Source organism: Triturus cristatus, chromosome 2_2 (genome assembly GCF_964204655.1).
Source record: "Triturus cristatus chromosome 2_2, aTriCri1.1, whole genome shotgun sequence".
NCBI classification, from domain to species: domain Eukaryota; kingdom Metazoa; phylum Chordata; class Amphibia; order Caudata; family Salamandridae; genus Triturus; species Triturus cristatus.
In genome coordinates this window covers 138,702,708-138,730,047 of record NC_140582.1, presented here as the reverse complement: position 1 = coordinate 138,730,047, position 27,340 = coordinate 138,702,708, and the positions used below count along the sequence as shown (strand labels likewise).

General features: G+C 46.1%; 1 protein-coding gene across 9 annotated transcripts in view; it reads right to left on the bottom strand.

The window, feature by feature from the left end:
- ADGRL3 (adhesion G protein-coupled receptor L3) overlaps nt 1-27,340 on the bottom strand; it is a 1,231,414-nt gene that overhangs the window by 319,316 nt on the left and 884,758 nt on the right. For all 9 annotated transcript variants that reach the window (XM_085641132.1, XM_085641126.1, XM_085641127.1 and 6 more), the window contains one exon: nt 26,408-26,470. In XM_085641132.1, the coding sequence (XP_085497258.1) occupies nt 26,408-26,470 (63 nt within the window). The remainder of the gene's footprint in view (nt 1-26,407; nt 26,471-27,340) is intronic.

Below are 27,340 nucleotides of genomic sequence, written 5' to 3'. Positions count from 1 at the left end.
CGCCATCTGAGCTTCGCCTTCAGCAAGCAAGCAGAGAAGAAATTATGGGACCGTCGTAGTGTGAGCACGCAACTCTCAACACAACAGCTCACTGCGACATAGGAAAGAAACTAGAAAAAAAGCAGCGCTTGACATGTTTAATACATAGGGAGAGAAGCGTGGATATTTAAAAAAAAACGCAAGAACACAGCCACGGAAAAAAAGCAGGGAGCCCTCCCATTGCTAGTTCGGAAATAGTGTATTTCATGACTAACATTTAGATCAGAATACTTTTCATCGAGGTAGAACTTCAGGGCAAAAACATTAGCTTTTAATATTTGCTAAAATGCCATTTTAAATGTGCACTGCTGTGAGCCTCTGTGACATGAAAGCAATAAGGAAAACATAGAAAAAATACTGGAATGAGGCTTTCAGCGTGTGTGGTGGTTACATAAGCCTCTCCCGGAGGAGCGCCAGCTAATTAAACCAGTGTTGGAAAATGCCCACAGTGACAATACTGCCGGCCTGCATCTGAAATCTAATTTCATTTATCGGAGCAAACAAAATGTGCAATGGCCATATGTTTTGTAGATAAGAGTAAATCTGAAGAAGGTACGACAAAACAGTTTTTTTTCTCATACCAAGGTGTTAAGAATACCAAAGCATATACATTAGTTGTTTATCGCCCTGGTTCCATTAGTAGCAGGCTACCTTAGATTTGACATCTACCTTGAATCTTTCCTCCTAAAATACAAACCAAAAACACAGCTCCAGAAGAGCATGATTAGTAAAGCCGTCCCCTTGTTTCCCTCCAGACCTCTTAATTCAAAAAAACCTATGTCGATACTTTTGTCAACAATTCAGTAGTCTAAACCAGTCATCACCTCCCCTCCTTACAAAAAGAATACAGAGCATTAATATTCCTCGAATATCCGCTAAAGCTTGGTTGACACATCAAGGGTGACCTCCATCAGGGGACATTGTGTTTTTAACTCTGTTCTTGCATAAACAACATCCTTCGAGCATAAAAACCCAGGCTTTGCTTTTGCCGGTTTGATATGTTGTTAAATGCGACAAAAACCGATTGCCTGTCCTGAAGTCGGTTTTGACCTGTCGTAAATTAATATAAAAAGCGTCCCAACGCGTCACCCGCAAGGCGATGCCAGACTTCCCCTGGCTGCATTAAGTATGACCCATTTGTGTCAGGGGGGACAGCAACAACTACGCCATTCTTTCACTGAATACCTAATCTATGTATGCACCTTTTTACACCATGGTTGCTATTTACTGTAGTTGTTTTTGTATTCAACTGCTGACTAATAATAAAAATAAAGGATCTTATTTACAAGCCCCTTGTGCCACTGGTGCATCACCCACCACTGGCGCAACCTCCTGCCCTATATAAACAAGCAATCCACCCTGCATGACTTTTCGTGTCCTTGTAAATATGCCATCTTCTCATGCAACACTGTGAGTGAAAGGGGCGAGACATGGGTGTTGCTGTGGGCATTCCCACACAACACCGGTGTATTCTGCCGCATTTCCAGATTTACGAGAATTCGTAAACCTGGAAATGTGTTAGAATACTATGCCACTGGAGGGGTAGCGTGGAGAGGTGCAACATTTATCTTCATTTTTTCCTCTTTCTAGGGGTGTTGCATTCTGCAGCATACATAGGAAGAGGAAATCACCTCTTTTTATTTTTTTTGTTATTGTTTTTGTGCAGGTAGATACTCCCTCCCTTCGTGCACAGAAAAAATCTCCCCGCAACGCATGCCGCAAGGTTGCCTGAATGGCGCATGGCAACCGATTGTGTGCCAGCACAGGGGAACCCACAGGGATGCAACATATTGTTGTTAATATGACGTGTCCCTGTGTTTTGAAAGTGTCGTAGCGTGGAAGTGCCAAACGGCTTGCGCTGCCGCACTGCGGCACTTCCTTGTAAATAAGCCACAAAATATGTAAATTAGGAGAGGGTAAAACTCACAATATGGCTGGGACTGTAACAAAGAGAGGTAGCTCCTTCTCATCTGCCCTGTTAGCTCTTTATTTGTCCCGCATCCACGTTCTGTGTCACTACGAAAACATTAGCAGCAGGGTTCGGAGGAGCTCCTGAGTATCTCTGTCTACAACTCTCCCACACTGTTTGTCAGAGCTTTGTTAGAAAAGGGTGAGTTTGTGTATTCCATCCTGCATGTGTCTGTCGAGTCATGTTTTTGGCTTCATGATGACAGAAGGGTTTATTCGAATACAAATATACATTCCTTTATGCTTGTAAGTGGTCTGTGTTGTGAATGGGTATATGTGAATTTCTGCATAGTGCATGCTTAGTACCAGGAAGCCGTTTATGCTGATTTAAGACACGTACATTTACACCCATGACCTACAGCTGAAGGATTCAAGTTATCCGCCCTCATCTTGTCCTTTGTTGATTGAGCAATATGTAGCTCTCATCACAGATTTATCTATCTCTTTGCACAGCTTAGCTCTCATGTGCATTGTGTTTTTTCTCAGAATACTAATGCTAATACACAGGTTGATAATCAGAAGTGATGGGAGCAAAGGAATCCTCTTTGTAAAAACGACTTCTACTGTGTGAGCAAGTGTTCTTGACATACCTGGACCAGTTATTGGGTAGAGACAATGTTGTCAACAAATACCAGAACATTATACCCTAAAGATTATGGTACAAGGGACAATTCTGTGGGAAACAGTTGGACACTCTACATTTATGTAACACACAAGGTCAAGGTTCCCATATGAGGCAAGGATACAGCTGAAAATTGCTTGCTTGACACATAAAGCCTTACACTTCAACACACCAAAGTACCTAGCTGATAAACTGGAGCTGTCTGGAGGTCTGCAGATCCTCTAGGAACATCCTACTGTTAAAACCTCAGAAATTTCGGAAGAAGAAAACCTACAACCGAGCCTTCCCAGGAAGGGCCCCTGGAATTTGGAACTCCCTACCCCTTGAACCCGTCAATCTCATCATTCAAAAAAGAAGTCAAACTGTTTTTGATTAACAAAACTCTACCCTAGAACTCTCTGACCCAGTATATGTATAATTAGCTAACACAGTGTCTTAACCTGGGCTCTAACTCGTGGTCGATGTCCGGGTGTATAACTCACTGAACTCCTCCGGATTTGCAACGGGTATTGACAGCATTTGTGTTATTTGGTTTTCATGTTTTTTTCTTGCCTAACCAATTGTAAAGCTCTCTGCTACCCTACCAGGGTCAAATTTGTGCTACATAAAACTTTATAAATACAAATAAATAAGGTTGTTTTGGTACAGCACTGACTTAAAACTTGTTCATGTTACAGTACAATAAAGGCTGCAAATTTATTCAGAGTGTTTTGATTATGTGAATTGACAAAAACATTTATTCTTAATTAGTAAATACATTTAGGGCTGGGATCTTGGATATACATGTTGTGGCTTATCTCTGTGGGGTGACAAAAAACAACACACACATAGGGCCACACATACACCAAGAAGAAACAGGAATAGGGTAACTGTTCCTTGAGCCACTGTGGCAATATGGTAATTGGTTCCAGTACATGTCTACTTCTTGGTACATAAAATTGTGAAATAGGTCCCAGGAAGGAAGTGCAGTAGGAGGCGAGAACTAGACCGTCTTTAAAGAGAAAGTATTTAAGAAGTTGCCATGCAAGATTACTCTTGGAATGGTCTGCTGTTTGCCTATGATGATTCTGTTCATCTTCAAGTTGTCACTTTTTCTACATACACGCATCAGATGACATTCTAATATTTCTGGATTTATGGTACAACTATTGATGAGAACTTAACTTTGTTTAGTACTTGGACATATAAATCAAGCAGCACAAATTCACTTGTCTCTGGGTGCCTCTCATGGAGAGGAGGGAAAGCAGATCAGCAGAATACGAGGAGAGGGTAGCAGACTGGTGGGGGAGTTGTACACTTTCAGTAAGACATTAGCAAATAGATGTGTTTTTCGAGTCTTCATCAAAAAAGTAGACGGTCCCATTTGGTTTAATCAGCAAACTAACTGAAATATTGAGAAAGCTGCAAGAGATTAAAGTAAGGAGATTTTCCACTCGGAGAAGGTTGATGGCACTGTTTCTGTTGACTGCACTAAACAAAAAAATCAGCTCATATCAATATCAAGGAGGACATCGCAGTTCTTGGCAGACTAGTGAATGCGCTAGATAAATCAAAGAAGATGGGAAAAAATGGGGAAAAAAGGGCGTAGGTATTGGCGATTCACGCAGGTGTTTGGCGCCTGGGAATCTTCATATTTCAGGTTTACTTATGCCCATCCAGAATTTCAGAGCCAAAATCCCTTTGAAATCACAGACAACAGGTTTGAGTGTTGTCTGCACAAGTATGGATTTAATTTTTTCATAATGCTTAGCAAAACCATAGGTGGGAACATCTAATCTTTAAAGAGAAAAGCAGACAGCATTGAGCCTTAGGGAATGTCTCAGGTAACAGAAGTGGTATCATGAAGAAATGGCTTGATCACGACCACAAAGAAGGTATTAATGGAGTAAATGAATTACATCTTCAATCCAGAAGGATTCTGTGCACAAACATGCTAAAGTGGGCAGGAGATGAGGAGAAAAGTATGAGGAGCAAGACAAAGCCCTCAACAGTAGAAAAAGGATATTATCTCAACCTTCGACTTTTACCGTGGCAAATGGAAAACTGCTGCGGGTACTTCTAGTTATTTATGAAGGCTGAACAGCCCCACTCTTGAGTTTGAATAATTGATAGAGGTAAACAGCAGAATAGCAATTGGAGAGAATTGTAATCCAGAAATTCATTTTTGAATAACAGATTGTGCATTTGAAGGGTCTAGTCTCAAAGAGGGTAAGGAGAAAGAAATTGATAGCTATGGCCCGCGCTATTGTCAGTCGGTGCATTGTTTGCCCAGTGAATTCAGAATAGAGTATTTAGCTATTTGTATAGAGCATACGTCTTAGAGAATGCTTTTTTCATGGTCCGCCATAGTTTATGGACCGAAGTGCCAGATAAGCCAAAGGAAATGTTTTTCGAGGTAGTGCAGAGTTCCTTGACTTATGAAAGCATGGATGGGTGCAGTCAGAGAAAAAATTGTGCACAATTAAGCGCAGACACCAGAATATGTCAATGCCAGCTAAAAAGTTGCATCATATTCATTCTTGGTAAGAAACAATGTCAGTTTTCTGTAGAAACAGAAGTTAATGAGATCCCATGAAGAAGCAGAACATCTCCTGCATGTTTCAGGACAATGATCACCTGCCTTAGGAGGTATGACTCTGTAGTAAACTAGCTGTAATTGTAGGTGTGGGCTGTGAATACACAAAGAACAATGATATCTGCTGATTCCACAACAAAGTGTACTGACAGCAGCAGGAGGCACTGCGTGAGACGCTGCAAGGGTGATCATGAAGCTTGCACATTTGCCTGTGAGTTATTCTAGGAGAGATGCCCTCAATGTTAAAAAAATGGAGTTTCAACGGCATTGTGAAAAATGGCCAGTCTTGAGGAAGGTGTGGCGTCAAGTCGTGGTCTGTAGACATTTCTTTAGAGAACAAGTCGGAAACAATGGCCTAATTTATACTTCTCCTACTCTGACTTGTGTTCTCCACTGAAGATACCAATGAGGTATTTGTGATTCCATCAGGTTCTGTATGTATTACCAGGCGGAGATTAAACTTTTTCAAGAGAAAGTAATCTTGAACCTATAAATGGTATTAAGTCACCTTTCTCAAATTAAAGTAATCTTGAAGATATAAAAGGTATTTCTATAATAGCATTAGGATAAAAACTGTTACAACCTTAAGTACTGATATAACCTTGAGATGTAGTCCATTATTGCCTATGTAATCGTCCTTACGTCACCAGCATATGTAATGCTAAGTTCTACCTTGCACACTCTGCTCCATCAATCTGGGCCTTTGACGTCTAAAGAAACACACCCCAAAGCATGTGTTGTGTTGCCTTTTTACACTCCACTTTCTTCTCGCAACAAATTTTGGTTGTACAAGCAATCTAGCTCAGGTTCTTAAGAACCTTTCGATTTTATTTGACTCGTTGGCTCTGGTCTGTTTTTTTCATTTTCAAAAGCACACATGCTTCGACTTTTTAGTCACTGCGCCGTGATGAGCTATATTCTTCTATTGTGGGTTAATGTCAACAGTAAGGACCTGGTACACTTAAATTAGACCTAACACGATTTAAGATAATAAGGCATGTCATGACATAACATAACAATGAGGCTTGACATAACAACCAAGCATAACATGACATGGTACATAACGTAAGACAACATGAGATAATATATCATGTCCTAATATAGCATAAAATAACAGAATATAACCGAACAGAAAGGAAAAAAGAACACAAGAAAACATGCTCTTATAAAACTCTAAATAAAAGACTGACATGTTTTAAAGTCGATAGTGCCTAGAGCTTGGATAATAATCGCATTCCGTGATGCATTACTTAAATGTCATTTTATAAGTGCACACAGCCCTTAAACTGGACAGGAAATGAAGGGATTACCAGCTTGGATGTTGTTTGCTTCCTAAACAAGCCAACTTGGTTGGAATCCCTCTGCACAGTCAAATTATTTACTTGGCGAGATGTGACTGAGAGCTTTCTATTTACTCCTGTCCATGTGGTGAATGTGTCCTTTGATATCTCGTGTCTGGTGCACCAAGTTAAACAATGCACAGAAATAATAAAAACCAAATGCTTCAATAAGCTCTTGTTGGACTAAACTGCGCCAGAACTGACTAGAGTAAGTCACTAGACGTTAATTGCGAAACACCGCACAGGCACTGATGGAATTAGAGTTGGTGGGCGATAATGGGAAATTTAATTCTGCTCATAATACACATAATTCTTAGGAGCATTACACTGCATTAAACAGCATGGCTGCCTTGTTCATGACAACTGAATGAAAAGTATGCCCTCGCACACAAAAGAATTGCAAGATACCGGCTCAAAATTATTGCTCCGTGTCTAAAATGTAATGGTATTTGGTTTCTTAATGATTGGTATATTCAATTTACTAATAAGTCCGAAGTACAGTGCACTGCATGTGCCCAGGGACTGCACATCAAATGCTACTTGTGGGCCTGCAGCACTGATTGTGCCTCCCACATGAGTAGCCCTTCAAACCTGTCTCAGGCCTGCCAAGGCAGAGACCATGTGTGCAGTTTTAAACTGCCATGTAAACCTGACAAGCTCACCAACTTGCGAAGCCCAATCCTTCCCTTGTATTACGTGTAAGGCACCCCTAAGGTAGGCCCTAGGTAGCCCCGTTGTCAGGGTGCAGTGCATTTAAAAGGTAGGACATGTGCTGTTGAATTTTACATGTCCTGCTAGTGAAAAACTGCATAATTTCATTTTTCACCACCCTACAGCAAGGCCTATCCCTCCTATAGGTTAGCATTGGAACTGCCTTGTAAAACTTTACAAATGTAACTTCCAATTGGAAAATTATAGGAAGAGTAAGTTTGGTGTCTTTCGACTCACAATTTAAAAACACATCTTGTAGTAAAGTTGGTTTTTAAATTGCAATCTGAAAACACCACTTTTAGTAAATTGGCATGGCCTCACTTTAACCATTCTATGCCTCTGCCTGTCCCTAGAATACAAGCCTGGGTTGAATGACAGCTGGGCTTTGCGCATGCCCTCTAGACAGTCACACACAAAGGGAGCTGAGGTGTGCCCTGCATATCCTGATGGCCTGTAGGAGAGTAGGGTCTGCTATCCTATGGTCACCCCAAATTTTTGCTTTTTGCTTCACTGGTTTTTGACATATTGAGGCTGTGGGCCTGCCAATCAGACCCCCAGCCTGCTGTTCTCTCTACTAAATTAAAACTATGCACCCTAGGTGCATAACCAATTGGAAGTGGATCACCCTGTCAGCCCCTGTACCAGTGTACACTAGGTACCCAGGGCATTGGTGTACCCAAGGCCTGCCAAGGGCTGCAGCATGTATTATGCCACCCCAGGCTTGGCCTAACGATTTGACACAACTGGCTGATCACTCAGCTGGGGTAAGTTGGTGTAATCACCTCTTACTTAGGTGTAGTATACCTATACCTAACCTTAAATGGGACACCTGGTAACCTATAAGTCACTCCTATGGCAGGCCTTAACAATCCTGAAGGCAGAGTGCTTGGTTCCATGTGAGATGGTGCTCTGGCATGAGCTGAGCCTGTCTGCAGTGGTCGGAACAACTTCCTTCTACTGTTTCCAGATATCGTCATACCATATACTCTTAAGTGCATTATGAACCTCGCGGTTAAATGCTATCTTTGGTTTGGCTTTATCAAAACATGTCGAGTAAGGTGTCATACGAATTGGAATACTAACCCCTCGCCAATTCTGGCGACGGGGTTAGCATTCCACCCTTCTAGAGGGACACGACATGTACAGTACCTGAAACCCGGGTAAAATCAGACATAGCCTCAGCTCCACAAAATGGATGCTGCCACCACAGACACAAGTCTGCCCTCCTGCTGCTGGGAGTCCTTCCAGCTTGGGAGGTGTGGACAAAGGGTTTCCTGCCAGGGGAGGTGCGAGCACCACCCCAGACAGGATTTTGTGTATTGGTCAGGTAGGGCTTGAAAGAAACCAGACATGCCTGTGGCTCACAAGGAGCCTCGGGGCATATGCCAGTTCAAACCGGTCCTGGGGCACACCAGTCCCGGGCCTGGGGCGAGCTGGACAAAGGATTGGGGGTGTAACCACCCCCCTTCCTGGTCCCACCCATAGGGAGGGACCTAGCAGGTAGTCCGGCCCCTAGAATCCGAATAAAGGTAGGAGCTGTGTCCTAAGACTTCAGACATCCTGGAATCAACTTGAAACTAAGAAGAAGACGGGAACTTCGACGCTCTGCCGCACAGAGGACTGAAGCCAATCTCCCCTGTGGTCAGGGAGTGACCACCTTGCTAACGCAAGCACCATCCAGCGAATCAACGTCTGCTTTGCCGCCGCCTCCCGCCGGAGCCCGAGCCCAGAGACTGACAAGACCTGGACCTCCAGACCTCTCACCGCCCGATCCACAGTCCCTGCAAAGAGGAGACCCGTGGAGGCACCGAGACACGTGGAGCCAGCCATCTTGGATCGACTACGACAAGCTGACAAGTGCAACAACCGAGGCTCCCTCCAAGTTGTGCTTTGGGATCTGAGAAGCCCAACTCTCGAGCAGCATTTGCACCAAAGGTGAGCCCTCCAGCATCTCCACGATCTGCGTGGGGCCCTTCTGCATTTTGCCACTCGACGCGCCTAACCGGTTGCTGGCCCGCTGGCTAGTGGCCATCTTGGCGACGAACTCTACGAAAAACACCGCTGGTCTGGTTGCTCCAGACTGGCCCTTGCTCCTCTCCAAAGGAGCAATCCCTCTGACCTTGCTGGTCAGAACCAACAGCTGACTTCCGAATCCTCCTACAATTGCTTTTGCCAAGGCTTGTTTGCTTCGACCAAGTCGCCGACACCGCCGACAGCGAGAGCCTGCGTGGGACAGCTCGTGAGCCGACTCCTGGACGTCGTCGACCTTCAGGGACCACGTGGCTGCGGAGACAAGCTACCCCTCATCACCTGTTTGCACCCGACATCGCCTGGTACCTACCTGGTGCCACGCCGGTCACTGGCTAGTGACTGTGAACACTGTCCCCTCTGCTTTCAGGTCTTCTGCAACTCCGATCCACCCTTGGATCCACCGCATCTCTCCCGGACCGACCGCCTGCAGCATCTTTGTCCCAGGCTCAACGGAACAGATAGAAGAAACCCGACGCACTTTGAGGCCTATGCACCCGCTTCCTGTGGGTGAGGTAAAGCTGGTACTCCGGTGCCCATGTGTAGTAATACATCTCTAGTGCCTGTGTTCCAAATCTTAAGTTCCTAGTCAACCCGGAAGATCTCCTTTGCAGTAACTTTGTACTTTTTACGCACCCATTGAAACCTATGGGAGCACGCGTGTGACTATTTGCTCTGCACACGCCACCCGTGGACCTCCTGGTCACTAACTGACGTTAGCTCCTTGTAGGCCCAGCGATTCTAGAGGCCTTAGGCCTTTTCCCTTTTCTGTTCGTGGTACTTATACCACTATTTTAGTATATGGTTCGAGTGGCCACCAGGGCCTATCCATATAAAGTGCAACTTCTGTGTATTCTGTGATAATCTTGTTTGACGATTTGTGCTCCTGTGCTCATAAAGAGACTAGGGGTTACTTTGAGAAATAAATACATATATATTTTGAATATATATCTGTGTGGTGTCCTTTCATTGGTATAAAAGGGGGTTGCATTTGGTAAAACAGCTGGCTTAACACGCTTCACGAGTTTAGCCTCAAAGACTGCTTAGCCTACGCTACCACTAGGGCAGCTAGTCCGAAAAGGTTGACTTACAACCACACCATAAGGGTTGCTTGGCATGGTACAAGGTGATCACTTTAACTAGTGAGCATCATATACCAGGCCAACTTCTCACATTGGTGAGCAGCGGTTGGATTTGAGCTTGCTGTGTTTTACCATTGTAATCTCTTGGTTACCAATTGAAAGATCACATAGGTACCTGTAGGTACATATAAAACAAGATTAGATATACTTAAGTTCTACTGAACTTAGTTGTTGTAGAGCAAAGGGAGTAGCACACCCTGACTACAACTACTAGATAGGTTTAGTAGGTAAACCCAAGTGTAGGTAGATTGCAACACATCCACCCACACTTAAGAGCAATGGCCGGGGCAGAGGGGTCCACTGTACCCATCTCTGTTGAGAGTGACCCCCAGAGGGCACCAACCAGCTTTGCTACCCTTAATCAGAATGAGCTCAGGCATTTGGCAACTCTTAGAGGCCTTAAACAGCCCAAGAACCCAAACTCTGCTGAGCTCAGAGAGCTCTTACAGAATGATGAGAATCAGAGAGCACTCAAGAAAGCTTCCCAGTTAGCCCCCTTAGGGACAGGAACAGGAGGCCCCCCTTCTGAAGATGCCACTGAAGTACCCCTTCCCAATAGTCACCCCTTAGATGGGATGCCTACCACAGAGGATGAGAGTGAAAAGGATACTGACAGTAGTGAGGATGAAGGGAGAACTAGCCCAGTGCCAAGTGTTATACTTGGCCCAGCTAAACCAAGGCTATTGGGGACTGACAGTGGGTTCAACCCACTGGATCTCCCCAGTGGACTTAACACAGGGCTGGGAAGGCAAAGGAATCGCTCAGGTGACTCCAATGCTTCCCATGGCTCTAGAGGCTCTCAAGGTCACTCCAGGAGAAGGATGACCACCCCTCAGAGGAGGGAACATGAGGCCAAGATGCAAGAGGCCCAGCTGAGGATCAGGAAGCAGGAGCTAGAAGTAGCCCTGATGGAAGAGAAACTTAGCAAGGCTAGACAGCATAAAGAGAGTGGGTCTATACCCACTGGTGGCAGCATTGTCCCTAAGGACAAAGATAGGGTTTTCGACAATAGAAACCTGTCTAAGGTTGTGCCCCCCTACAAAAGTGGGGATGACATCCACAAGTGGATAACTGCTCTTGAGAGAGCCTGCAAAGTACAGCAGGTTCCTGAAGATCAGTGGGCAGCAATCCTCTGGCTCTCCTTTGAGGGAAGAGGCAGAGACAGACTCCTCACTGTTAGAGAAGAGGATGTCAGAAACTACAGAGTCCTGAAGAGTGTTCTAGTTGATGGGTTAGGCTTAACCACTGAGCAGTACAGGTTAATGTTCAGAGACACCCAAAAGACACAGACTCAGGACTGGTCTGAATACATTGAATGTGCCACTAAGGCTTTGGAGGGTTGGTTGCTGGGAAGTAAGGTATCTGATTTTACAGGATTGTATAATTTGATGATGAGAGAACAGATTTTAAATAACTGTCAAAACCAGCAACTGCATCAACACTTGGTTGACTCTGATCTGACCTTTCCCCAAGAATTGGGAAAGAAGGCAGACAAATGGGTCAGAACCAGGGTTAAGCAAAAGAACCAGAACCAGGGCCAAGGGGGTGATCAGAAGAAAACAGACCAAAAGGGTGGAGATCAGAAACCTAAAGACCAGAAGTCTTCAACAGGGCCCCAAACTACTGCTAAGGAGGGTGGGTCCCAACAGTCCAAGAAGAAGAAAGAAGGTCAGAAGAAACCCTGGTGCAATCATTGTAAAAATACAACTCACTGGACTAGTGATTGCAAAAAGGGTGGAGCCCCCAACACTGTTGCCCCTAAGGCACCTGCTCCCAGTACTACTGTTAGCAGTGTTGGTCCCCAGACAAAGGGTGTAGTGGGAATCACTATGGGAACTGAAGGAGATTCTGACTTAGACAGAACCCTTACACAGGCAGTCTTGATCTGTGATGGGGACATTGATTTGTCCCTGACTGTGAGCCCCAGTAACCTGGGCAAGTACAGACAGACTCCTTTAATTAATGACAAAGTGGCTCAAGCCTACAGGGACACATGTGCCAGTGTCACTATGGTGACACCAGGCTTTGTGGACCCTGGACAGTACATACCAGGTGAGAACTACCTGGTGACCAATGCCAGCAATGCCACTACTTCACACAGTGTGGCAGTTGTTAACTTCTCATGGGGAGGGGTAACTGGCCTCAAAAGGGTTGTGGTTAGTGCAGACCTCCCAGTAGAATGTTTGTTGGGCAATGACCTAGAGAGTTCTCTATGGTCAGAAGTGGAGTACAGGACTCATGCAGAGATGTTAGGTATATCATCACATGTCCTTGCTGTGACCAGGTCACAGGCCAAAAAGTGCCTCACTGAACCACAGGTCTTGGATCCTGGAACAATGGACCAAGCACCTACCAAGAAGAAGAACAGGAGGGTCAAGGCTGTGCCTTCCCCCCTGCCTCAGAGTGATGATCAGCCTTCCCAGGAAGCTGATCTAGAGGACCCTGAAGGAACTGTCCCTGAAGAGCTTGAACCCGACCAGGTTGAGTTTCTGGGGACAGGGGGACCTTCAAGGGCTGACTTGAGGCAGGCTCAGTTATCCTGTCCCTCTCTTGAACCCCTCAGACAGCTGGCTGCTGCTGAGGCTGCTGGGAATGCTCAAGGTACCCATAAAGTGTATTGGGATGAAGGGCTCCTTTATTCAGAGGCTAGAGACCCCAAGCCTGGTGCAACCAGGAGGTTGGTTATACCTCTGCAATTTAGGGGCTTCCTTCTTACCTTGGCCCATGATATTCCTTTAGCAGGACACTTAGGCCAGAACAAGACTTGGGACAGGCTTGTCCCTCACTTTCACTGGCCCCATATGAATGAAGATACAAAGGAGTTTTGTCGCTCCTGTGTTACCTGCCAAGCCAGTGGCAAATCAGGTGGCACAACAAAGGCCCCCCTGATACCACTACCTGTGGTGGGGGTTCCCTTTGAAAGAGTGGGAATAGACATAGTGGGTCCCATGGATCCTCCCACTGCATCTGGGCACAGATTTATACTGGTGGTAGTGGATCATGCCACCAGGTACCCAGAGGCAATTCCCCTTAGGACCACTACAGCTCCTGTTGTGGCCAGGGCCCTGCTGGGAGTATTCTCCAGAGTGGGGTTTCCTAAGGAGGTAGTATCTGACAGAGGTACCAACTTTATGTCTGGATACTTAACAGCTATGTGGAAGGAATGTGGTGTCAACTACAAGTTCACCACCCCTTATCACCCACAATGCAATGGGCTTGTTGAGAGATTCAACAAGACCCTAAAGGGTATGATCAAAGGATTACCTGAAAAGCTCAGGCGAAGATGGGACATCCTTCTACCCTGCCTTCTGTTTGCTTACAGAGAGGTCCCACAAAAAGGAGTTGGCTACAGCCCCTTTGAATTGTTGTTTGGGCACCCTGTGAGAGGCCCACTGTGTTTGGTGAAGGAAGGCTGGGAGTTACCTCTCAAAAAGCCTAAGCTAGACATAGTGGACTATGTACTTGGTCTCCGCTCCAGGATGGCTGAGTATATGGAGAAGGCATCCAAAAACCTTGAGGCAAGCCAGGCCTTACAGAAAGCTTGGCATGACCAAAAGGCTGTCTTGGTTGAGTTTCAGCCAGGACAGAAGGTATGGGTGTTGGAGCCAGTGGCCCCAGCAGCACTCCAAGACAAATGGTCTGGACCCCATACAATCCTGGAAAAGAAGGGAGAGGTCACCTACTTGGTGGACCTAGGAACTCCCAGGAGTCCCCACAGGGTACTCCATGTTAACAGGCTTAAAGCATATGTTGACAGGGCAGACATGGGCTTGCTCATGGCTACAGATGAGGGACAGGAGGAAGAGAGTGACCCTCTCCCAGACCTGTTGTCTCAGAACCCTGAAGATGGCTCAGTTGAAGGAGTGACCCTTGGAGGCAACCTCACTGCCCATCAGCAGACTGAATGTAGACAGGTTCTACAATCATTTTCACATATGTTTTCCTTGATACCTAGTCAAACTGACTGGTGTACCCATGTTGTGGACACTGGTGACAGTCTGCCTGTAAAGAACAAACTTTACAGACAACCTGACCACGTCAGGGACTGTATAAAGGCTGAGGTACATAAAATGCTGGAATTAGGTATCATTGAACCCTCAGAGAGCCCCTGGGCTAGCCCAGTGGTTCTGGTCCCCAAACCTCACACCAAAGATGGCAAGAGAGAGATGAGGTTCTGTGTGGATTACAGAGGACTCAATGCTGTCACCAGGACAGATGCACACCCTATTCCAAGGGCAGATGAGCTCATAGACAAACTAGCTTCTGCAAAGTTTTTGAGCACATTTGACTTAACAGCTGGCTATTGGCAAATCAGATTAGCTGAGGAGTCTAAGGCCAAAACAGCATTCTCAACCCCAGGTGGGCATTATCAGTTTGTGGTGATGCCCTTTGGTCTGAAGAATGCACCTGCCACCTTCCAAAGGCTGGTGAACCAAGTCCTTACTGGGTTGGATGACTTTTGTGCAGCATATCTTGATGACATTGCTGTCTTTAGCTCCACCTGGGAGGATCACCTGATCCACCTGAAGAAGGCTCTTGAGGCCCTGCAGAGGGCAGGCCTCACTATCAAGGCTACTAAGTGCCAGATAGGGCAGAGTAAGGTTGTATATTTGGGCCACCTTGTAGGTGGAGGCCAAGTTCAACCACTGGAGAGTAAGATACAATCCATCAAGGACTGGTCCCCTCCAACCACCCAGACTCAAGTTCGAGCTTTCTTGGGCTTGACTGGGTACTACAGGAAGTTTGTTAAGAACTATGGGTCCATTGTGACTCCTCTTAATGATCTGACATCCAAGAAGATGCCCAAAAAGGTTCAGTGGACAGTAAGCTGTCAAAAGGCATTTGATGACCTGAAGGAGGCCATGTGCTCTGCACCTATCCTGAAAAGTCCTGACTACTCCAAAGAGTTTATTGTCCAAACAGATGCTTCTGAGTTGGGTGTGGGAGCTGTGCTGTCACAACTTAATGTAGATGGTCAAGACCAACCCATTGCTTTTATTAGCAGAAGGTTGACCCCCAGAGAGAAGAATTGGTCAGCTATTGAGAGGGAGGCCTTTGCTGTGGTGTGGGCCCTGAAGAAGCTGAGGCCATACTTGTTTGGCACTCACTTCAAGATTCAGACCGACCATAAGCCCCTCTTGTGGCTAAATCAGATGAAGGGTGAAAACCCCAAACTGCTTAGGTGGTCCATTTCCCTACAGGGGATGGACTTTACAGTGGAGCACCGGCCAGGTACTGACCATGGGAATGCAGATGGTCTCTCCAGGTACTTCCACTTAGGACATGAAGACGAGACTGGTCAAGGCTAGTTTAATGTCCCAGCGTTTGGGGGGGGGTTGTGTAGGAGAGTAGGGTCTGCTATCCTATGGTCACCCCAAATTTTTGCTTTTTGCTTCACTGGTTTTTGACATATTGAGGCTGTGGGCCTGCCAATCAGACCCCCAGCCTGCTGTTCTCTCTACTAAATTAAAACTATGCACCCTAGGTGCATAACCAATTGGAAGTGGATCACCCTGTCAGCCCCTGTACCAGTGTACACTAGGTACCCAGGGCATTGGTGTACCCAAGGCCTGCCAAGGGCTGCAGCATGTATTATGCCACCCCAGGCTTGGCCTAACGATTTGACACAACTGGCTGATCACTCAGCTGGGGTAAGTTGGTGTAATCACCTCTTACTTAGGTGTAGTATACCTATACCTAACCTTAAATGGGACACCTGGTAACCTATAAGTCACTCCTATGGCAGGCCTTAACAATCCTGAAGGCAGAGTGCTTGGTTCCATGTGAGATGGTGCTCTGGCATGAGCTGAGCCTGTCTGCAGTGGTCGGAACAACTTCCTTCTACTGTTTCCAGATATCGTCATACCATATACTCTTAAGTGCATTATGAACCTCGCGGTTAAATGCTATCTTTGGTTTGGCTTTATCAAAACATGTCGAGTAAGGTGTCATACGAATTGGAATACTAACCCCTCGCCAATTCTGGCGACGGGGTTAGCATTCCACCCTTCTAGAGGGACACGACATGTACAGTACCTGAAACCCGGGTAAAATCAGACATAGCCTCAGCTCCACAAAATGGATGCTGCCACCACAGACACAAGTCTGCCCTCCTGCTGCTGGGAGTCCTTCCAGCTTGGGAGGTGTGGACAAAGGGTTTCCTGCCAGGGGAGGTGCGAGCACCACCCCAGACAGGATTTTGTGTATTGGTCAGGTAGGGCTTGAAAGAAACCAGACATGCCTGTGGCTCACAAGGAGCCTCGGGGCATATGCCAGTTCAAACCGGTCCTGGGGCACACCAGTCCCGGGCCTGGGGCGAGCTGGACAAAGGATTGGGGGTGTAACCACCCCCCTTCCTGGTCCCACCCATAGGGAGGGACCTAGCAGGTAGTCCGGCCCCTAGAATCCGAATAAAGGTAGGAGCTGTGTCCTAAGACTTCAGACATCCTGGAATCAACTTGAAACTAAGAAGAAGACGGGAACTTCGACGCTCTGCCGCACAGAGGACTGAAGCCAATCTCCCCTGTGGTCAGGGAGTGACCACCTTGCTAACGCAAGCACCATCCAGCGAATCAACGTCTGCTTTGCCGCCGCCTCCCGCCGGAGCCCGAGCCCAGAGACTGACAAGACCTGGACCTCCAGACCTCTCACCGCCCGATCCACAGTCCCTGCAAAGAGGAGACCCGTGGAGGCACCGAGACACGTGGAGCCAGCCATCTTGGATCGACTACGACAAGCTGACAAGTGCAACAACCGAGGCTCCCTCCAAGTTGTGCTTTGGGATCTGAGAAGCCCAACTCTCGAGCAGCATTTGCACCAAAGGTGAGCCCTCCAGCATCTCCACGATCTGCGTGGGGCCCTTCTGCATTTTGCCACTCGACGCGCCTAACCGGTTGCTGGCCCGCTGGCTAGTGGCCATCTTGGCGACGAACTCTACGAAAAACACCGCTGGTCTGGTTGCTCCAGACTGGCCCTTGCTCCTCTCCAAAGGAGCAATCCCTCTGACCTTGCTGGTCAGAACCAACAGCTGACTTCCGAATCCTCCTACAATTGCTTTTGCCAAGGCTTGTTTGCTTCGACCAAGTCGCCGACACCGCCGACAGCGAGAGCCTGCGTGGGACAGCTCGTGAGCCGACTCCTGGACGTCGTCGACCTTCAGGGACCACGTGGCTGCGGAGACAAGCTACCCCTCATCACCTGTTTGCACCCGACATCGCCTGGTACCTACCTGGTGCCACGCCGGTCACTGGCTAGTGACTGTGAACACTGTCCCCTCTGCTTTCAGGTCTTCTGCAACTCCGATCCACCCTTGGATCCACCGCATCTCTCCCGGACCGACCGCCTGCAGCATCTTTGTCCCAGGCTCAACGGAACAGATAGAAGAAACCCGACGCACTTTGAGGCCTATGCACCCGCTTCCTGTGGGTGAGGTAAAGCTGGTACTCCGGTGCCCATGTGTAGTAATACATCTCTAGTGCCTGTGTTTCAAATCTTAAGTTCCTAGTCAACCCGGAAGATCTCCTTTGCAGTAACTTTGTACTTTTTACGCACCCATTGAAACCTATGGGAGCACGCGTGTGACTATTTGCTCTGCACACGCCACCCGTGGACCTCCTGGTCACTAACTGACGTTAGCTCCTTGTAGGCCCAGCGATTCTAGAGGCCTTAGGCCTTTTCCCTTTTCTGTTCGTGGTACTTATACCACTATTTTAGTATATGGTTCGAGTGGCCACCAGGGCCTATCCATATAAAGTGCAACTTCTGTGTATTCTGTGATAATCTTGTTTGACGATTTGTGCTCCTGTGCTCATAAAGAGACTAGGGGTTACTTTGAGAAATAAATACATATATATTTTGAATATATATCTGTGTGGTGTCCTTTCATTGGTATAAAAGGGGGTTGCATTTGGTAAAACAGCTGGCTTAACACGCTTCACGAGTTTAGCCTCAAAGACTGCTTAGCCTACGCTACCACTAGGGCAGCTAGTCCGAAAAGGTTGACTTACAACCACACCATAAGGGTTGCTTGGCATGGTACAAGGTGATCACTTTAACTAGTGAGCATCATATACCAGGCCAACTTCTCACATGGCCCATCACCAGGCTGATGGGTCTTCCTGAGTTAGAGTGAGAGGGAGAAGCTGACACTTGAACCTGAATCAGGCTGTGCCTGTCCCCACACAAAGAGCTGCATACCCCCTGTAGTGTTTCTGGTTTCAGGGCCGGGAAGGGCAGGGTATTGTGTAATACAAATACCTTTGTTTGAAGTCTCCCTACTTCAAAGGCTAAAATTGGTATAAGTATGGGACCTCTGACACCATGAACTCGGAACATTTCTGGACTGCGGAAATTCTGCCAGATAGAAGAGCTGTTTTGCTGCCAGGAGCAACTACAATGTTGCTGCTTGCTTTGCTGTGTTGGCCTGCTGCTTCTTGCTTGGAAGTGAGAGGACTGGATTTTACTCTCTACATCATACATCTAAATGTTCTCCAAGGGCTTGCCTCCTGTATCTTAAGTCTCAGGGATATCAAAGACTTCACCTGCATCTTGCTACCAGCATCTGGGCTCCACTGCTGTGAGTCCTGTTCTGCCAAGTGGTGCCAAATCCAGTCCTGGGCCCCTGGAAGTGAGTAGTGCTGCAACCCAAGAATCCAACGCATCAACCCAAATCATTGTTCAGACCAAGCGCATTCCCTGTGAAATTGACGTATCAACACTGTCTGCATCGAAGTCGTGGACACCGCTCACCAAGTGCGCAATTGAACGTCCTTGACTCACAATGCAGCCCAAATTTGCCTACGCAGCACCTCAAAATCACAGCTGTTGCGTGAGTCTCAGACAACGCATCACCGATGTTCACGACGACTCGTCCCCGACTCTGATGCATCCCCAGTCCGGTGTGGCTTCTACCCGATGCATTGCCTTCAGCCCGGAGGCTCTACATCGACGCCTCAGAACTGAAGCACAGCGCTCATGACAATGACGCATCACCGACTTACGGAACCAACGCATTGCCTTCAACAGCGACGCATCACCTCCGGATTTCAACGCATCGTCACCAAGCATCAACGCATCCACGGTACTGTCAGTGAGTCTGCATGACTCCTGTAACCGGCTCGCGGTCAGACCAAACATTTACATTTGCCCAGGTCAAGGGTGAACAGATAGCCCCAGATGGGGCTATTTACTTTTAAGCACTGCATTTTGAATTAATCCTGCAAAGTTTTTTTTTTCAAACTCTGTTTATTTAACGTAGAGGAACCTTGGTCATGTTATACAGCTCTGTACATCATATACTACAATTGCATCATTTTTCACACGTGTCAGTACATAATTTTCGACGTAGCGGGTGTAGTGACATTACATACATTGCAATTCACTAATCTTGCAAAGTTAATAACTTGACTAGTCCACTTGATTTTTGTTGTTTTGGTCTTGGTTTACTTAGATAAATATTTTCCCTTTGTTAGTGTGTGTGTGTACAACTACTTTATAGATTGCCTCTTAAGTTAAGCCTGATTGCTCTGTGCCAAGCTACCAGAGTGTGAGCACAGGCAACCTTTTAGTGTGTACTACACTTGCTCTGACTAGGAGTGTGATTTCCTGCTTGGACAGGGTGCATACTTCTGCGAACAAGAAACCCAATTTCTAACAAACACAAAGACGCACACACTACCTATATACATGTTCAACAGCATAACTAGCAAGTGGCCACAAGTCATGTATTATATCACTAATCAATCCTGGTGTTTTGGCCGCCCTAGATAATTTTGAATGTTTGAATCTTTAAGGCCATACACATAATTAAAAACAGAGAACCACCTCACATTCTGAAAGGAATCTGAGAGTAAATGTAAGGGTTTGTAAATGCTAAAACACTTTTTAGAAAGTACAAAACCCAAGTAACAATCAGTATTTGGAAGGGGAGTGTTAGGGCATCCCTTTCAAATATCAACTCCTTATGGTATGCATTAGTGTTTTTTTCAACCGACATCAGGTCACAAAACATTAATATTTTACAACCAAATTAAAGAAGGTAGCACATCATTTACAAATAGAAAAGGGTTCCGTTGGTACTCATTCCCATTTGTGAATGTTGACAAAGAAATCTTTTAGGAGTAGCCAGTGGTCCATAGGAGCACTGCCTACTTCTAAAGAAGGTTTGTGTATCTTTTAATTTTTTTAAAACATCCAGTTTTTTCTTTAGGGAAAAAGGGTTGCATTAAAAAAATTAAAATAGCAATTTACGACCTATCTCATACATATTAATTATGTTGAATTGTGACACACTATGATTCTGAAATTTAACACCAGACCTATTAGTACATAGGTCAGTTCACAAAATATCAATGCATTCAGTAGAAGTCAGTGGGAAAATTGCAACCACTTTTACAGATTTCAATTCAGTACATTCCAAATAAGAAATCGCAAATTGTGAATTATTATCGCAATTTACAATTTATTTTGCATTTTTATACATGAGGCCCTATATTCTTTTGGCCTGTTGATTTTTTCAATACACAAAAAAGCGTTCGCACATACACTCAGAGAGTGCATGTGACATGAACACACCACTCATAGCTGTCATAGATTTGAAAATTGACTTGTCAGTGATGATTCTCAAAGCTGCAATCAAGGCCGGACTGCTCATACCGGGCATCAGGTTTTTCCCTGGGAGGTTGGAAGAGTGGGCGGCAAGTTTTTGTAGCAGTACAGAAGTTTTAAAAGCCCCCTGCAGATTTCCTTGTATATCCAGTAGTTTTCAGGCAACAATAAAACTGTCAAGCTAACTCTCGTGATTAATGTAACTGCTGGAGAGAGATCGAGTGGCAGTTTTGACTCATCTAAGGTAGTGCAGAGGATTAATATGCCTGATTCAAAGGACATGCAGCATGCAGATCACAGATGAATATTTTATGTGAACAGTTTAGTGGGTTACTCCACTTGTCACAGAGACCCTTTTATTACTGTGCAGTTCATCAATTACAATCATAATCTAGAATAGTGAGCTTTGAAATGTCATAATAGAGCTAAATGCAAACTACATAGTGCAGGTTAGAAAGTTATATATTTTTTGTCTTTTGTTATCCTAATGTTTCAACAAAAGGGTTTGTTTGGATAGAAACAAATTCTTTTTAGTAAAGCCAACCCCAACCTAGTGTTACGTTCTGTTTCCTGGGTTTGTGTTTCTCCACCCAAAGCACTCTTAAAAAATGCCTACCAGTATGGATGACATGTGAATCCTACACCTTGTAGTCCCCTTTGTCTTTGTAACATTTTCTATATACTGATTTACTCACTTATTATTCATTGTCTCTGTATTTGTCTGTGATGTAAAGTGCTCCGACACCCTACACTTGTATGATGGGCACTATAAAACAAATGAAATACATGTGAGAGAGGGCTATGGAGAGAGGAGAGGCACTGCTGGATGGTGATAGTGTGGGAATCATTGAAGAACCCCTTCAAAGACTGTTGAACCCTGGTGCACTGTAAGGTCATCATTTACTATGCTTTAAAAGCTAATACAAAAAATATATAATGAAAAATGTGGTGTAAAATGTGCCATTTTTGCACAAATTTTCTTGAGGAGAGTAACCCCCCAAACGCTTCCTGTAGTAGTCAGGCTCACTCGCTGCACTCACTATGCACCGTACACATACATGACAACATTTTAAAAAAAGGAAAGTGGGAGATTTTAGAGAAATAATCGGGAGATTATTGACTTCTAAGAAGGCCTGAATCAGGTCTATTGTCATGTATCAATCAATCAATCAATCAATCAATCAATCAATCAGGGTTTGTAGAGCGCGCTACTCATCAGTGAGGGTCTCAAGGCGCAGGGAGGGGGGAGGGGAGCGGCTCTGGATCAGTCAAATAGCCTGGTCTTGAGGTCCTTCCTGAACGTGTGCAGGGTCAGGGAGCGTCTGATGTTCACAGGGAGCTCGTTCCAGGCCTTGGCTGCGATGTAGGAGAAGGCTCTCCCGCCGGTTCTGTCTGCGGATGCAGGAGACCTCTGCCAGGGTGAGGTTGGCGGAGCGGAGGTTCCTCTTGGGTACGTGGAATGATACTCTGTCGCTGAGGTTTTTGGGTCCGATGTTGTTGAGGGATTTGTAGGCGTGGGTGAAGAGTTTAAAGGTGATCCTCTTTTCGACGGGTAGCCAGTGGAGGCCTCGTAGGTGTTGGGTCATGTGCTCATGATGCGGTGTCCCGAGGAAGAGTCTGGCTGTGGCATTTTGGGTGGTTTGGAGTTTGTGTAGAAGAGTTCTGTTGACTCCCGCATTAAGGGCGTTGCCGTAGTCCAGTCTGCTGGTTATGAGTGCGTGGGTGACAGTCTTTCTGCATTCGGGGGGGATCCATTTGAAGTTCTTGCTGAGGATGCGAAGGCAGTTGAAACTGGTGGACGCGACGGTGTTGATCTGGTGGGTCATGGAGAGGGAGGAGTCAAGTATGATTCCGAGGTTCCGAGCGTGGTCTGTAGGGGTTGGGGGTTACCGAGGGCGGAGGGCCACCAGTTGTTGTCCCAGGCGGAGGTGCAAGGACCGAGGATGAGGACTTCGGTCTTCTCTGAGTTGAGTTTCAGCCAGCTGGCCTTCATCCAGGCTGCCACGTTCTTCATTCCTTCCTGGAAGCAGAGTCTGGTGTCTTTGGGATTCTTCATGAGTGACAGGATGAGCTGGGTGTCGTCGGCATAGGATACGATGCTGAGCCCATGCTGTCTGACGATGGCGGCAAGGGGGGCCATGTAGATGTTGAAACGCGTACGGGACTTGAAAGTGTACTGCTGCAGGTTCGGATATCAGACATGCAGTTACATTTTTTTAACCCCTTCTCTGCCAGGAGCATGGAGAGAGTTGTATAGCAGGCAGAGAGTGCGTGACAAAAATGTTGTGCATTGGCCTGCAGGTAACAGGCAGTGAATACTACGAGTCCCACTAGAACAGTCCAGGCTGAATCCCACAGAGGAATTGCCTGCAAGATTTGGGAGGCAGGAGACTAGCCTTGAAATCCGTAGTCTAACGCCTGAATCAGGAGGGTTTGGAGGGGCTGGTCTGACAAAATTTGTTAGGGCTGCTTTAGGTTCCTAGTCCCTCCCTGAGTGCAAATGCAGCAATTCCATTCCTATCAACTGTGAAACACAGTGGAAGAGGTGTGGCGCAGCGGCCAGGGTGCCTGACTCCGGACCGCGGGGTTCACGGTTCGATCCCCGGCGGCAGGTCAGCCCAGCACCATGTGACTCTGGGCAATAGCTCGCTTAATCTTCCCGAGGGCCCCCAGCGCCGGGAAACAACTTCGGAGGTAGCTGTGCGCTTTACAAATTCAAGGTTATTATTATTATTTGGTCCATTCAAATCATAAACAAAGGAGACATTCCCATGCACATGAGTCACAGAAACACGGGGGATTACTTATGAGCCCTTATGTCACATTTATGCAGCAGTTGCGTCACTTTTTGTGATGCTGCGGTGGCATAAATAATACGCCACATTGCGCCATACTTACGAAGTGACACATCTAGGCAGATGCGTCACTTCATAAACCCTTGCACTACATTATAGCTGTGTGAGGTATAATGTATGCAGAGTGGGCGTTCCCCCACATTAAAGCCTCTTAGAAGTGGTGCACTGAAATAAGGGCGCCACTTCTAGGAGGCCAGTGCGGCAAAACCTTATGCCTGCCTCATGGCAGGTATACGGGTGACGCAGGACCTTTCACATGGGGCTTGCCCCATGTGAAAGGACACACTAATGGAACTGCATCTGTTTTCGGACAAACCTCAGCAATGCACCACTTTTATGTATACAGATACGTCAGTAATACTGACGTATCTGTAACTCCTTGCGACATGAGGCGTCATACAGTAAATCTGACGCATCGATGGTGTCGCAAGGAGGGCGCACTGAGAAGTCTTGCATCGCTGCTTTGTCGTAGCGAAGCGACACTTCTCATAAATAAGCCCCACACTTTTTTGCTGGTCTCACCGATGGGAAATATACGATTTTCTCATCTTGAAATGAAATTACTTTAAACTTGTACGATTCCAGTTCTTCTAGAACAGATGCAGGCCTGTTGCAACTATGACTTATTCTTTATAATGGAGAAGCCATCTCCTCTGGTACCACAAATATCGACATGATGGTGTTTCCAGAAGTATTAGAGCAGTGCTAAACGAGAGCAGATGACACAATGGGGAAAAAAATTGGACACCATCTGACAGAATGCTTCTTGCTATTAATGGAGTCTACATTTGCACGGCCCCAGTCCCGCCGGCCCGGTGGACATCAATTATGTATTTGACGTCCAGTATTAGCCGATTACATCTGACATGATGGAGCTCTAATGGACGGGGCTTGCACATTGTTTGGTTATTAAGTGCCCATTTATCGTCCCTGCAGCAGGTGTGATGGGCGATAGGCTGCACAAATCATCCGGAAGTCATGCCAAAATAAGTGTGTTCCCCCCCCCCACTGATAAAGTGCCATAGGTGTTTATTAATTTAACAGCTTTCCATGGGCCTCGCCTGTCTGAGGAATTCAAATACTTATTTGCCGTATAAATATTTCAAAAGGAAAAGGGCTATAAATTAGTAAAGGCGACTCCCCCCAGCAAAACATATGTGGACACACAAAGGGTCTGGCCTGGTTAACTATGCACAATAACATCTGCGCGCTCGTTTTATTAAGCAGCCTTTGTCTCAGGAGCGAGGGAGACAAACAAAATGGCAGTCACTTCAGATTAGTATTGGTCCATCCTACTGAGTGCCATCAGCGGGGGCCCCAGTTTCTGGCAGCTGCCACCTCCCGCTGTGGGAATGGAAAAGTCCATCAATGTTGTCTGAAAACAGAGCTCGATAAGTGTAACCCGAAGGCCTCTAATAAGAAAATGATCAAGGCAGACTCTAAAGTCAGGGTTAGGTTGGCCATGATTACACTTTAAGTGGGCATTAAATCAAGGCCAGTTCCGGCCTCTGAAGGCACCCCAGCAATTATACACTGACATAGTGTCTACTGCAAATTCTTTCTGGAAGGGGATGGGGAGTAAATGGTCTGCACGAGTAAAAAAGGGCAAATGCTCGTTAACAGGTGCAGTGCAAACAAGGTTGTCATCTCAAGCGTTGCACTGGTGTTTTTTTCACTCCGGTTGGAACATGTTTGCTGCTGCTCTAATAGTATTAATATGTGCCTCAAAAGCAGATAAATTATACAAACTACAGCGAAAGATTGTGGCCCACTATCCGTTCCCTGTCTCTCTTGCTGTGGGTAAACTGTTCTAGCCAGTATCCACTTTGGAGATTTCTGGAACTGCTACTCCATCACCCACATGCATCCATATAACCCAACAGAATGGCAACAATTAAGTGAGAATAGAAGGATTTAAGGCATCTGATAAAGAAACAACACCATACACACTGATGCCGGAAGTCTCACCAATCAATAACCTTTTGTCACGGTTCACGTTCCTAAATTTTCTGCTTTTTCATGGGGGACTTATACTGCTGTTTCCTTTTATTTCTAGGTGTATCTGGGTCATGTGTTTGTCCTTGGGAAATTATAGAGAACATTTGATGATAGAAACAGCCCATTATTTAGCTCTTTGAGGTTGCCATTGGCGGGGGCAGCAGGAAACGTTGGCACTGTTGCACCTTGCCTGGACTGGGTGTATAAACTGCATTTAGTTCTTTAGGAACTAGAAGCTGCAGGGAGAGGAGAAGTGGCTTGGTTTGCAATTTCAGAGTGATGCTAGTGCAATGTATCACAGTTCTGAGGGCCAACGTCACTGTGAAGAACATCTATCTTGTGTGCTATACTAGAAATTATGTGCTGCACCTATAGGCTTTTGCATGCCATGCTATTTGCAAAGAAAATGGCTCCAGTGGCTGTTAAAACCCATATGAAGATAAGGAAGCCACAGCATTATGCTTTTCACACACATATGTGCTACATACACATAATTCGTTGTACAGCTTAAGTTGGCCTCTTACCTTTAGATGGCCGCTCCGGTTCAGGATCGAGGTGATTCGGGGGAGGTTTGTAGGGAAGTTGTCCTGTAAACAAACACAATGCCACATTAAAAAAAAAAGAATAATAAGTTTACTCTCTTGAATGCAATATATAAATTATGTATTCCAAACAAGTTACGTTTAACAACAAAGGGGCAGATTTACAAGAAAGTGACACATCTGTACAGATGCGTCACTTTCCCTGCGCCACCCTTAGAAAGCCTTGTGCCACCATAGATGCAGCATATTTAAAATAAGGCGCACTATGGCGCAAGGGTTGACAGATGCGTCAGAAATTCTGACGCATCTGTTGGCGGAAAAGTCACGCATTGCTGGAGTCGGGTCGTAAGCACGACATAACTCCAGCAATGCGTGTTGAGGTCTATTCCCACTACACTGCGTCACTACCTACGCCTGCTTGAAGCAGGCGTAAGGTTTTGACGCAGTGGCGTCTTAAAAGTGGTGCAGTGAAATCTTGTAGATTTCACTGAGTCACTTTTACGAGGCCTTCCTGCGTGGGAACGCCCACCCTGCATACATTATACCTGACGCAGGTATAATGTGATGTAGGACTTTACAACGTGACGCATCTCCCTAGATGCGTCACGTTGTAAATAGGCCACATTGTTTGGGCCGCTGTTGCGTCAAAAAAGTGACGCAACTGCAGCGCAAAAGTCACACCAGGGGCTTCTAAATCTGCCCCAAAGAGTCTTACTGAAGAATGAAAGAAAATGCCCTTCCTAGGGGCAAGGGTGAGATACAAAATCCAGCATGGTTGGTTGATGCTGAACACTGTGTTGCAGACACTCTCCTCCATTTTAGATGGCATTATGTGTGTCATGATGCCTGTATCCTTCATGTCACCTGAGAATATCTTTTTGAATGGCACACTTTTCCGAGTCAGTGCTGGATGAC